We start from the raw sequence: 12,576 nt of genomic DNA, 5'->3' as shown, positions 1-12,576 counted from the left end.
GATTCAACTCGACGGTTTCTCTTTCGGAAGCACAGTCGCGAGTTACAAATTCTCGCTCCGTAGATCGTAATCCGTTCGCCGTGCTAGTCTCCTTTAACCCCACACCGTACGTAACTCGAGTTCGCTAGAATTTTACCAACCGTACGCAGACGGAGGAAACGCGCGGCGCGGCTCGCCGGCGCCGTCGATTTCGCGAAATTGCGGCAAAGTTACGTCGCTCTCTCCATCCGACATCTCCGTCGCTAATGTACCCTATTTGAGTCTCACCTTAGCTCGAGTCGCCGAGATCTCCTCGAACGCTCCGTTGAATCCGCTCTTAGTTTCGGCGGCGGTTTCTCCGCCGCCTTCTCGTCCTAGCATCATCTCTAGGAGCCACTACGCAACCCCTCTTCAACCCTCTAATGTATTCCCTCTGAGAAAATTGTTTCTTCTGATTCGCGCGCGCGCGAATAAGAATAGAAACTGAAGGAAAGCCAGAGTTTCGACGACGACGAATTTTTACGACCGGGATCCTCAAATAATATACAAACAATGAGTCTGTTTTCTATTACACTGCAAAGCCGAGTGTGTTATTTTGACACATATAAGCTGAAGCTTTCTTCACGCGTTTCTTGTCGTCTGAAATCACGTCATTTGATGTATTTCGATGTCACTTAACGCGTTTAAACGACGCGTTTAAACGACGTGATTTCAGACAAGACAAGATACGCGTAAAGGAAGCTTCAGCTTATACGCGTCAAGATAACACACTCGGGTTTACCGTGTACTGAGCCAATGTACGCGCTTTCGGCACGGCCGAAACACCCACAGTTGCATGCAGCTGAGAGAACACACCTAACGCATTTGCAGCAATTGTTCTCCCTCTTTCCTTATATCAGGCTCTTATATCAGGGAATGATAACGGTCGCGTCATTGTCGTGAGAAATGCCTACTGTGGATTAGACAGCGGCGTTGCGACAGGTCTCAAACGAGCGCCATTACAGCGGTCGCACGACGTTTTGCGGCTAATGAGCGCAGCGCGTGGCTCTGCGCAACCGCGAGTTTGTCCGTCAGCGCGCGTCGCGAGCTGCACTTTTCCAATCATTATTCGCTGTTTGACCCAGTTGCGTCCTTTCCGCGATGCCGGCGATTCGTCGGCGCGACTCTCGCGACAATTTATTCGACGAGCCGGCGATATCCGCGAAGCAGGTGTCATAATAGCGGCGCTAATGAGAGGCAAAAGGAAGGTCTATCCATTTCGGTTCCATTTCGCGCGCGCGCGCGCGATAACTTTTTTTTGCAATTTACCTTTCCCGACGAAAATAAGTCGTTTTATTCGGCGTCCTTGTCTGTGACGTCGAATAGCAGGCCAACTTTTTCGGCGATAACGACCAATTAATAAGATCCTCCAAAGGGAGGAAGAAGGTCGGTGAAATTATGAACGTGATGACAAGCGAATCAAACGCGCTTTCTGGTTCTTAGGAGCAAATTTGATTCATAAAAATCGGGCATTCTCCGTCGACCGGACGTGCGCTTGCTTCGCTCGTTGTCACGTTAATTTAACCAAACTTTCTCCTCCGTACGCAAGGTGATCCTCAGCGAGGAGGACAAATCGACAATACAATAATACCTTGTTACAACCACAAAAATTCGTCATCGCCTTTATCGATACTCCTTTTCATGCAGCAGAGTCGGGTGGTTAACGTACAGACGGGTCATTTACCGCGATTCCCTCGTGTTTAGCCGGCGATTTTCCATTCCGGCGCATCCACGGCGTGTCCCTGCGAAACGCGGCACGCCAAGAGAGCCGTACGTGTCCGCCGAATGAGAAGCGAGTCACGTCACGGAGGGCGAGGCTCATTAGTTAATTAAACAAAGCCTCGCTTATGCACGCGATCTCTCAGCTTGACCTTGCCCTCCCCCGTTCTTCATCCCCGTTCTTTTACGCGCTCCCCCTTGTTATTCTTTAAAACATTTCATTTTGTTGATGTACGCCTGGCGTGTACCACGGCCAAATTTTTCACGCCCACTTTGAGAGGCAGAAGCACCGTCGCGCGTCTTCGGCGCGCGCTCGGCTAATTATCGGCAAACACGGCTAAATTGAAAATCCGATGGGATAAAGTTGTACCGGGAATTAAAGCCGACCGAGGATCGAGCAGGTCCGTATTAATTTGCCTGTCCGATGAAATTTTCACTCGTCCAGAAGTAGACTCGCGTAGACAGGCTCGAATAAATAACGTCAACAGAGAACAAGAAATATCGACGCGCCAACGAACACTGGTCAAGCCGCTCGCAAACGAGATCCACGGGGCGGGGCAGTGTTTCACGGGGTGTCGGGTCTGGTTACACAAAAGGCGGCTGGAAAAATGCCGATTGAACCATCATCGACAACGACGGAAATCAATCGGCCCGTCGGCAGCTGCCGCAAATTGCCGCGGTAATTGCGACACGCGAATGCCATCGCGAGTCTGCCCGCCCGCGCCGCCGTTGCGAGTGTTGTTCTCGCCGCATCGTGCGACGTATCAACTGCCAATTAAGAACTGTCGAGGATCATCACCGGTGTTTCGCGAGGAGCAAAGGAAACGGCAAAAAAAGATGAAGAATTGGAAAAGGGAGAGAGAGGAGGATGTCCTTGGAAAAGGAAACAAAAATGGTGAAAACCGGCACGAAAGCATTCGTCACAAAGTGCGCGCGAAACTCGTGCGATAAAAAATCTGCGCTCGCGAAATATCGCCGACGCGTCGTCATTGGACGAGCGAGAGCGGATATCGACCGGCCGAGATTTCTCCGATGATTGAATCGTTCATTGCGCGCCGCGTGAGTTATAAATTTCAAAGTCCACGTCGGCGGCGGCGGCGGCGCCGCGCCGTCCACGTCGAATATCTCTGCTCTCCGTGTGCTTCCGGAGCCACGTTCTCTACCGGGTGTCGGAACAATAACTCACTACGGTCTCTCTCTCTCTCTCTCTCTCTCTCTCTCTCTCCCCCTTCAGCACGGCACCGCCGCTGTCGCGTAGAAAGTGCGAGGTCTACCAACGCGTAAATATGTATTAGCCAGACGAGTGCGTGCATCGGCGTCCGGCCATCACTTTTCCGATTTCACGCCGCGTGGAAAACAGCCTGAGCGGAAAGCGACCTGCTGGTGCAGCGACGTACGCACGCAGGCAGGCAGACACGCACGCACGCACGCACGCACGCACGCACGCACGACGCGCGCGCAAGTGGCTAATCGCTTTTATCCGTCATCTTGCTCGGACCACGACGACCGGTTTCCAGCCATCGCAACCGGGTTAAATGCGAAGCAGTTGCCGCCGCCGTCGCTCGTTCGGTCAGCCGGATTCACTGCCAATAATAAAAGGTTTACCGCTGAGATTATCATTTGCCGGCACTTTCATTAACAACGCTCGCGCTCGCGTTCGCATCCGAGGAACTCTCGATTCTGCTTCTTTTTCAGGCCAAGTGTAGCCGTCGCGCGCGACGCTACGACGAGCACTCGACGCGGTTAATTAGTTTAGTAATCACACACCGCAGCGGTCAATCGCCAGTTGGAAACGCCGACGAGTGGACTCTCTCTCTCTCTCTCGAAAGCGCGTCTCTGTTCGATTCCGACGAGCTCTGTCGCTCGGAGTGATCAAGAGCGGCCGACGCGTATTCGTTTTCATTGTTTTCGATTCGCGAGAGGAGAGCGCGAGGAATTCTCGAAAAAAATCCACGTTCATCTCATTCTTGTCGTGCGAGAGCGGAAATTATTGTGCGAAAGATCTCAAATTAATTAATAATCGATCCGAAGGAGGGGCAGTTACTTTTCTTTTCTTTTAAACCGATCTTACGCATCATGAAGATTTCGATCTCGTGCGCGCACGCGGAATGAAAGCGAGCGATGAAAGTGAATGTTGCGCAATGCGTCGACGACGGCTACACAAACGCTCCCGCTCGATTACAAGCGAAATGAGTTGTCACGCCTGTGTGCCACACGCGCCGGAAAACACCGAGTCATCGAGCCGCAACAATGTGTTTTTCGCAGTCACCGGGTGCCAACAAAAGCAAAAGAAAAAAGCACCGGCCATCGCACGAATGTTCGCCGCGAAGCGCGACAATAGCGCTCGCGGAAACATTTGCCGAGTTCGTTAAAAGCACGAAACTTTAATTAATCGAGCGTATGGATCCGCCGCTGAAAAACATGGCCGAGAGCGCCGACGACGATGCGGTTTCCGCGTGTTCATTGAAAAAAAAAAAAGAAAATAATATACAATTCATAACTTGTTTAATTAACAATAGTCGTGTTGCCGGCACTCGATAGCACGCGCGAGCGCTCACGACAAAGCGACATTATATTTCCCGCGGGACGCTCGCGAGAGCGCGTTTATGGGGAGGAAAAAAGCAGGACACAAACTGGTTTGATTAAAAGGTCCGCGCGATCACCTCCATATGGCACCGCGGCACAACGAGATGGAATCGATATCGCGCGAGTTACCCGTGGAGCGAGCGAGATCGATCCTCGGAGCGGAGAGAGATCGCTCCCACTAGGTGCGCGACCCTGAGAGAGATTTCAATTTAATGCCGCTGCGCGTCCGAGGAAATATATGTAATCTGGAAAATTGCCGAAACGCGATACACGTGATTCTGTCCTCTCAGCCCTCTCAGCCCTCTCAGCCGCCCCCCCCCCCCGTGCCTCTTTCCGAGGAAAATGTACGATCGGAAGATCAGTTTATAATTAATACGACACGGACGCGCGCCGTTGGAAACCAGCCGCGATCGCGTTACATCACACCCCGCGCGGATCGGGGAGTTAAGTATGATTTATACAGATGAGCCGCGCGGCGTTTACTCGCGTGGAGCGGACTTATCGGGGCGTTTCGCGAAAACAGCGCGAAAATAGCGCGAAACGGCCGACGAAGACGCAACGAGACGCGGCGCGGCGTGGCGCGTCGGTTGATTTATGCGACTCGATTAATCTAGGTTACCGCGCTATCGAGCGCGTTTGCGTATTCGCATAATCGGCAGGGTGAACGAACCTTCGTCGCGCCGTCCGCGACTGATCGTGATCGTGCGCACACGCGCCGATGGAAAGTGAAAAAGAGAGGAAAAAGCGATTCGCGGAACCAGTCGTGGTAAAAAGCGAATTGCCGCCGGTCTCACCGTGATTCGTTCTAGCCGATTAATTGTCGCTCCACACACGTGCGTCGGATCGCCCCGACGTGCGATTGACGGCCGTTCTGCGCGTGGATTAGAATTTTTCCATGTGCCGACGAACGGCCGAGGGTGAAAATATTTCTGTCGTCGGGATGACGAAAAATATGATTTCGCTGCTATGAGAGAGAGAGAGAGAGAGAGAGAGAGAGAGAGTGATTACACTCGGTTTACTTTTCTCTTTGGAGTTTATCCTCAATGTTTATTCTCAACAAGGAATATTTTCCTCATGGTAGTTTCAAAACACGCGTCAAAAATTTCAGGAAAGTTCACACGTATATCACGGGAATAGATTCTCTTTTCAAGAATATTATAAAACTTGTACTTGTTGCAGGAAGCAAATAGAACCTTTTGAAAGTTTTAATGTAATATTTTAATTTAATATGCCTCATTAAAGCACTAAACTCTTACTAGGAGGATTCAGAATATATTTTTGAATAAATTTGATGCTTACGATAAACTCATGTACACGTACGTAAACAAATTTACGAACATGGAACTTACGAGATACTTGAAACACAACTAACACACTTTGACGCGGTATGCACCTTTTCGCGTGTAGCTGGCGAATTTGCAGAGCGCAGAGCCAAATGATGGCGTTGCATTTGCAATTCTGGATACGATATACGCCAATATAGTGGCGTCGCAACGCGTGTCAATAAAGCACAACAAGACAATGTGCGCAGAAAAAGCCGACGATCATGAAGAAAACGGCGAAAACGTCCGCTGCGATTCTCTGCCCGGGATAAGAGTTCGCGGTTGTTTAATTTCTCTCTCTCGCGCGCGCGCGCGCGATACGGACGTCACGCTCGTATAATTAGGTCCCGAGCAGGCGCCGTCAACATATCGGCGCCGATTAATCATCATTTTTCCGTGTCACTCGTCGCGGCGCCGAAGGACGAACACGCGTTTCCTCCCTCGAGTGGTGTGACACTGACTCGTCGAGCCGCAAGCGCCCGGACGACTCCGCTCGCTCGCTCGGCGTCGTCTTCGTCATTTATCAAATCATCACTCTGGCGCCCACTCTTCAATCAATACGAATTCTCTCTGGTCCGTGAACTGAGCGCGCGGCGCTCCATTGCCGCTCCATTGCGATATCGCGCCGCGTCAGGCGCTCTCCTCCGTGCGATACGCGATTTGCTCGCTTCAATCGACTTCCCTCGAACGCTCGATCGCTCTCTATTACCACTAGATGCACTCTGAGTATGTGATCCGGGAGCTGGGTCGCAGGGGTGGGGGGAGGCCAAGAGGGGAGATATTGTGAGAGCGTCATTAAAAAGATAAAGGGAAGAAATTGATTTCAGCGAAACGCCGTAACAACATTGCATAAAGCCGCGTTGTGCTATTATATTCCCTCGAGGAAGAAAGGGAAGGGACGGGGGCGGAAAGATTTCCGAGGCTTTATTTACAGCGTTCATAAAAGTTGCGCGAGTCAACGAAGCGCGTTCAGCGCCCTTCTTACGAGCAAACAGTCGTATGTGCCGCGCACCTACCGTCTGCGTACCACATAAATGCGACGCTAGAACTGCAGCAAACGGCTAATTAAAGCGAGTCAACGAGGGTGGGCCGTCGCATCGATGAGAGATGCCGCAGGCGCAATAATTAAAGTGACGAAAATATAGAACTGGACCTCTGATCGCAAGCCCTCTCTGTCTCTCTCTCTCTCTCTCTCTCTCTCTCTCTCTCTCTCTCTCTCTCTCTCTCTCTTTCCCCTTCTCGAATCGACGCGTCAATCCGACACAGCATAGAGAGTATGACGTCTTTCTTCAAATAGCTCTTTATTAAGCCAATTAAACACTCAAAATTTAAAAATTATTCCACGAAAAATTGTCGCGAAATCACCGTGCATCCTGGATAATGCATAAATTCGACGGTATTCCGTCGCAATTCTGTCGCATGAAGAATAAATGGCACAGAAAACGCCAGAGTTTGACGTTCGCGCGATTCGGTAAAGTTGAAGAATCCGGAAAATCCGGCGAGGAGAAATTTGTGCTAGCGAAATGGTGCTAGCGTTTCGAGGAGGAGCGAGGGGGCCCTTCGCTTCGTTTATAGCGGTCAATAGACGTTTGCGTAAGTCAACCGGTGCACTCTCAACCCTTTTTAACGTGCATACACACACTTATACGCGCGCGCGCGAGCGCGCACACACACGCACGTGTTATGTACGGAGTCGCGCGTACACCTCGCAAAGACGACACCCACACGCAGGCGCGACGCGCGTCCGCGCGGAAAACTCGAGGCGAGAGGCGAGTATGTTCACCTTAAGGCCTTTAGTCCATCGCCGTCGTACGCGACGTGCGCATCGTGCACTCGATGCAGCTCGTACCTCCTCATCGACGCGCCGCCCTCCGCGGGTCCGGGCGCGATCGCGCGAGCCCTCCTCCGATACGCTTCGCGACGGGGTGAGTGACTTCGAGAGGTGCTGCTCCCCGCTTCGCGGTGTCTCACAATTTTCTTCTCGTCTACGTCGTACGACGCGCGCGCGCGCGCTTATCGGACGAATCTAGTAGTGAGTGATACTCGGAGGTTCACGCTTATCGTTATGCCGTACGTTAAAGTAAAGCCGCGCGGTAAAAGGTACAATTCGGAGCAGTGCGTCGGACGGTTATCGGATTAAAGTCAAAGTCACCTTCGTCGTTTTGTCGACGGAGCAGTCGTAACGGAGAGCCGGAGAGCAGACAGAACGCGCGAAGATTCATTCATCGATTGACCGTGATGAGGTGGTAACTCGAAATTGGCGTGTTCAAAAATCGGAGCTCGCAGCTCGCCGCCGCGCTGCGAGCTGCGGCTGCTGGCTGGCTTACTCATCGCGACGTGGTCGACCGTCGTCGCTTTCGAGCGATAAGCTTGATACTCGAAAATTATCCGATAATGTCGAGAGCACGATCGAGTGACTCGAGCGTTTGAACAACGCAGTTCCGATACGCAGTTACCTGTCGATCTTTCGAATCCGACGTAGCTCTCGCGCGCGTTATCCACGCGTCTGTCGACATGCCGAACTGATATTTCGCTCGTGATTTTTCTCTCGTTCGATCGCGCGAGGACACAGTGATCGGTCGCGGCGATGACCGGGTGACGACTCATCGGTCGCATCGCTCCGATGAGAGCTTCATGGAGTGATGTTGATTACCGATCGTGCGGAGAGCAGCGAGTGCTCGAGTGGGACGACGTGTCATTCGGCAGAGTCGAAGATGCTCGGGCATTTCGGTAGCAACGAGAGCATACTGGGATACCTCACAGTCAAAGGTACACTCCGACATTGTCGAGAACTTTCGTCATGTGTCGTTGATAATAAGGAGAAGAAAATCGCCGCAAGAGATTTGTATTTCAGTTTGAAACATACCGCGATCGAGGATCGCGTTGTGCATCTCTGAAAATTTTACGAGCAAAGAAAAGAAAAGAAGCGATATAGCACCTCTGATAGCGATAATGAAATTATCGCCGATGTCGAACGCGAATCGCTTTGACCGCAAACTGAAATCCCGGAGGGATCGGGAAGGAGCAAAGTATTTTATTTGTGGCGTCTCGGAATATTGTTGATTTCATTACATCTGAAACGACCGAGTGCTGCGCTCGATTCGTACTCGCGATCGTAAAATTTCGAGATTTTTCAAAAAATCAAAAAGTATTCGATCAAACGTTTCCGAATTCTGCGACAACTCGAGTCCGATCCTCTCCCGCTCTCAATCTCCTTTTCCCCCGCGTTTGTCAACAAAGTGCACTTTCGAGATATCGTGAATCTGCTAAATATGTCGCCTACGGTCATTCCCGTGTTTACCGAGTACTCAGTGTATATCTTTTTCCACGACGACCCCTTTCGATAATGCGACCGCGACCGGCGGACTCGTTCGTAAAAGCCGAGTATTGTGTCCTTCCTTCCCCGATTCATCCGCGATACTTGTTATTTTCCCTCGCAGAAAGGACTTCGTTCTCGTCGTATCGTAGAGGGAGATTGATTCGTCTCTAGATGTGTATCTTTTTTTCTGTGAGTGCGAACCGCCACCACACAAATCTCTGTTATGTGAGCAACCTACGAGACGACAAGAGCCATGTCTCATCGTCGTCGTGAAGAAACGACTGAGGGGCGGTTTCGTAACAGCCATGACGAATCACGAGAATATGTTCTCGGACAAATTGCAATTTTTTCTTCGAAATTTTATTATTCGAAATCGAGTAAAAGACAGCAAGATACCGAACCCTTGATTATTGATTTCACCCTGCGCCCACGCGTAACTTACCATTTTCGATTCATGTAAAAAAATATGTTTAAACGTACATGTATTTGATATGCAGTGTACATATATGATATATTGTATACGAAATATATTTTCAAGTCGCGACGAAAGATATAAAGTGTGTAGAATATATAAATAAATAAATAAATAAATAAATAAATAAATAAATAAAAAATTTTCATCGAGGAGAAAGAGACAAGTTATTCGAGGGAGGGTACGATAATAAATATATTTAATGGAAAGAGCAGCCGATTGAGGAAGAAATTAAACGGATTACGAGCGCTCGTTCTTGTTTCCGTGCACGCGGCTCTCGTCCGAAGTGCACGAGGGTACAGTCACAGGTTGAAAACGTAGGCGATTATCTCGGACAGGTTGTCTCGTGAGATAAATCCCGGCAATTAAGGCAGGACTTAAATTTTCCTGGAGACAAACACAGTCAGCAGAGGGCCACAAAGACATAAAATTTCGTGCTCTTCACGCTCTCTCGGCGAGTTACCTCCGGCGAGTTATGTCCGTTAACCGTAAAATGTGAAAAAAATTTACAACCTCGCGCGTTAAGTTGTTCGCGCGCTTGAACAGGCTTGAATATTCACCGAGCAAAAGTTCCGCGCAAAAGTATCGCCGCATTCGTCGAGAAACAACAAACTTTTCGCCTCTTCTTACGCCGCTGCGACGCGGCGCCTTCTTCCGCAGAGGAATACTCTCTCGCGCTCCGCGCATATCCTCTTAGCGTGGAAGAGGGTGGAAACCTCATCCGTTTCGGCGTGTTTCTTTCATGGTAAACCTCGCGTCATCGGAGCCATCATCGAAAGCGATCGATGACGCGTCGGCAGATAATGAAAAGCACATTCGTTCCGCCGAGGTCGTTGCAGAGACGTGACTCACGTGCTCCCGTGCGTCCCGCGAATACGAATGACCGCTCGGGCTTAATCCTCGTCAAGGTGTTTACGAGCCGCGATCACGGCGCGTAATGTTGCCGTAACGGTAATCTCAGGTGCCGCGACGCGGCTCACGCTGCGCGCGCGTTGTTCGCACCTCGTGGAAAGCGCGACGCACGCACCGGTTTCATTTTCATTCAGTGTGCCTCCGCAACTCGTTTCTTCTCGGAAACGCTGCACTGCGGCTCTCGTACTCTACGTAGTAGAAAGCGTACCAACGAGAAAGAGAGCGCGCGCGCGAGAGAGCGGCGGCTATCGATTCTTCTCCCCCGCGGGATGCGGAAGACCGCATTTATCTATATCGCCCGCAATCTTATTATTACTTGGAAACTGCGCAACTTGACGTTGGTTATGACACGACTCGGACAACCTTACGACCTACATGCATCAATTTCGTTTACACGTGCAGGTGCAACGTCCAGTTTGCTGAATATTATCTCGGGCGCAGTGCTTTTACGAAGCGCGCGCGCATCATTTTTAACGCAGGCGCGGTCAAAATTAAGGGAAAAGAGAGAAAATCTCTCCTTCTTTTTCAGTAAATTGTCCAATATAAAATGAAACGATTGGATGAAATCGGATATAAAATTGAATTAAACGGAATGAAATTTTACGTTCAATATAGACATATCGGCTGCGCGAAATGCGCTGCGCAATAAATTTCGAGCTTCTTCGGCGGTTCCGTCGCGAACGGACACCGCGGCGGCAACGTGAGAAATTCAAAGCCGGACGGATGCGCAATCCCAGTTCGCGGTGATAACCACGTTTCACGAGGGTTCTTCTTCGGCTTCTCTTTCGCATTCGCGATGTCGTCGGCGTCGGCGGTTTCTCGCGCGGTTAACGTCGCGCGCGCGCGCGCGCTCGTGACGATTCGCGGCGCGATATCGCTCACATTCCACGGGACGCACGTCATTCGTCCGAGTTGCATACACGCGGGACGTTGTGTCTGCCGCCACGTTCTCGCCAAAGTTTGCAGAAAACCGCGAGCAACACTCGACGCGATACGCGCGAGCGCACGTTGGTTCCGTGGACTTTGGTGCAGCGAAATACTGTCCAGAAACAGAGAGAGAGAGAGAGAGAGAAAGAGTGTGATAAGCTTTAATTTATTCTCGTTCTCTTCGATGTTCTTGCCATCAAAGGTCGCGGGACGGGCGAAGCGAAGCATCATGATGGCGCAAGATGATTTAATTTCCGAAAATACGATCTGTTTTTCAAATGTTCTGATATTTGAAGAGAATGTTGATTCTGACGTTATTATACTTCGCTAATGAAACCTCTCACCGACCTCGCGCAGCGGTGCTTTCACCTCTCTCGACGATAGCGCAAACTTCAGAGTGCTCCGTACCGTAAAATTTACCCGCGTAAACCTCCGTCGTTATGCCGGCTAATAAAAAGTCGCTTGAAAATTGGGTCGAAAATTCCGACGCGCTCTGCAGTAATCGCGCCTTGATGAGGCCCAAGTGCCGACAGCTTCTTCGACCTAGCCGGTTTACGATCCCGGCCGGTAAGTCGTTCATGAAAACAGTCTTGACACTAATTCGCACGCGATTAATTAGTCGCGTCCGCGCCGTGCTTTTTAGTAGCGGGCGCTCATTCGCTGGCGAACTGAAGACAGAGCGGCGTCGTCGATGATATGCCCACGCGCGCACACACACACACACACACACACACACACACACACACAGACGGGCGCCTCAAACACTCGCTCTTTCTCTTTACGAACTCGACCGGAATGTCACGCCCTCACGCGAATTCATATCGTTATTCTCATCAAGATCGCTTCGTCACCCTCGCTCGTGTCTCGAATAATCTGAGAAGGTCGAGTCCCATCGGACGATTCGAAAAGTTTGCATGTGGAGGTCAAGGTGCAGTAGCGACCTCGCGATTGTTAACGTTTGTGAAATTTTTCCGAGCGACGCGCTCGGAACACGTTGCGGAGTATTCGCGTGCGAAATCCTCCGTCGAGTCGCCAGCTGTTAATTCCATTAATTGTCGCGACGAACTTCGCATGTGCGTGTTACATCGCGTACTACTGCGGGGATAAATAGCGAGCCGCGCGATAACTATCTCATCGCACGAGGCGAGTGCGCCCGAGAGAGTGCGGCCAAAGTTCGCTCTCGTTCATCGTTTTCTGGGAAATAGTTGGCGAGACCAGAGTCTTCGATCGGTCCGTAAACAGATAACGCGCGGACTTAATGCTATATGCGATAATACAACCAAAGATAACAAAAGACGTGC

At 50.7% G+C, this 12,576-nt stretch overlaps 2 protein-coding genes across 7 annotated transcripts in view; one reads left to right on the top strand and one right to left on the bottom strand.

Moving 5' to 3' along the window:
• LOC109504398 (uncharacterized) overlaps positions 1–12,576 on the bottom strand; it is a 140,405-nt gene that overhangs the window by 14,482 nt on the left and 113,347 nt on the right. The window lies entirely within an intron of this gene.
• Positions 1–12,576, top strand: part of LOC105189112 (amyloid beta A4 precursor protein-binding family B member 1-interacting protein) — a 141,978-nt gene that overhangs the window by 118,146 nt on the left and 11,256 nt on the right. Inside the window, exon 1 of one of the 6 annotated variants that reach the window (XM_025306624.1) lies at positions 7,131–8,414. The exons of the other annotated variants lie outside the window; for them this stretch is intronic. Coding sequence (XP_025162409.1) covers positions 8,288–8,414 — 127 coding nt within the window. The 5' untranslated portion in view covers positions 7,131–8,287. Of the gene's footprint in view, positions 1–7,130; positions 8,415–12,576 lie in introns of those variants that run through there. 6 annotated transcript variants of the gene reach the window in all.

The sequence above is a fragment of the Harpegnathos saltator genome, unplaced genomic scaffold, assembly GCF_003227715.2.
Source record: "Harpegnathos saltator strain DR-91 unplaced genomic scaffold, Hsal_v8.6 scaffold791, whole genome shotgun sequence".
Lineage (NCBI taxonomy): Eukaryota > Metazoa > Arthropoda > Insecta > Hymenoptera > Formicidae > Harpegnathos > Harpegnathos saltator.
The sequence above is the reverse complement of the archived record's forward strand: the minus strand, read 5'-3'. Positions and strand labels throughout refer to the sequence as shown.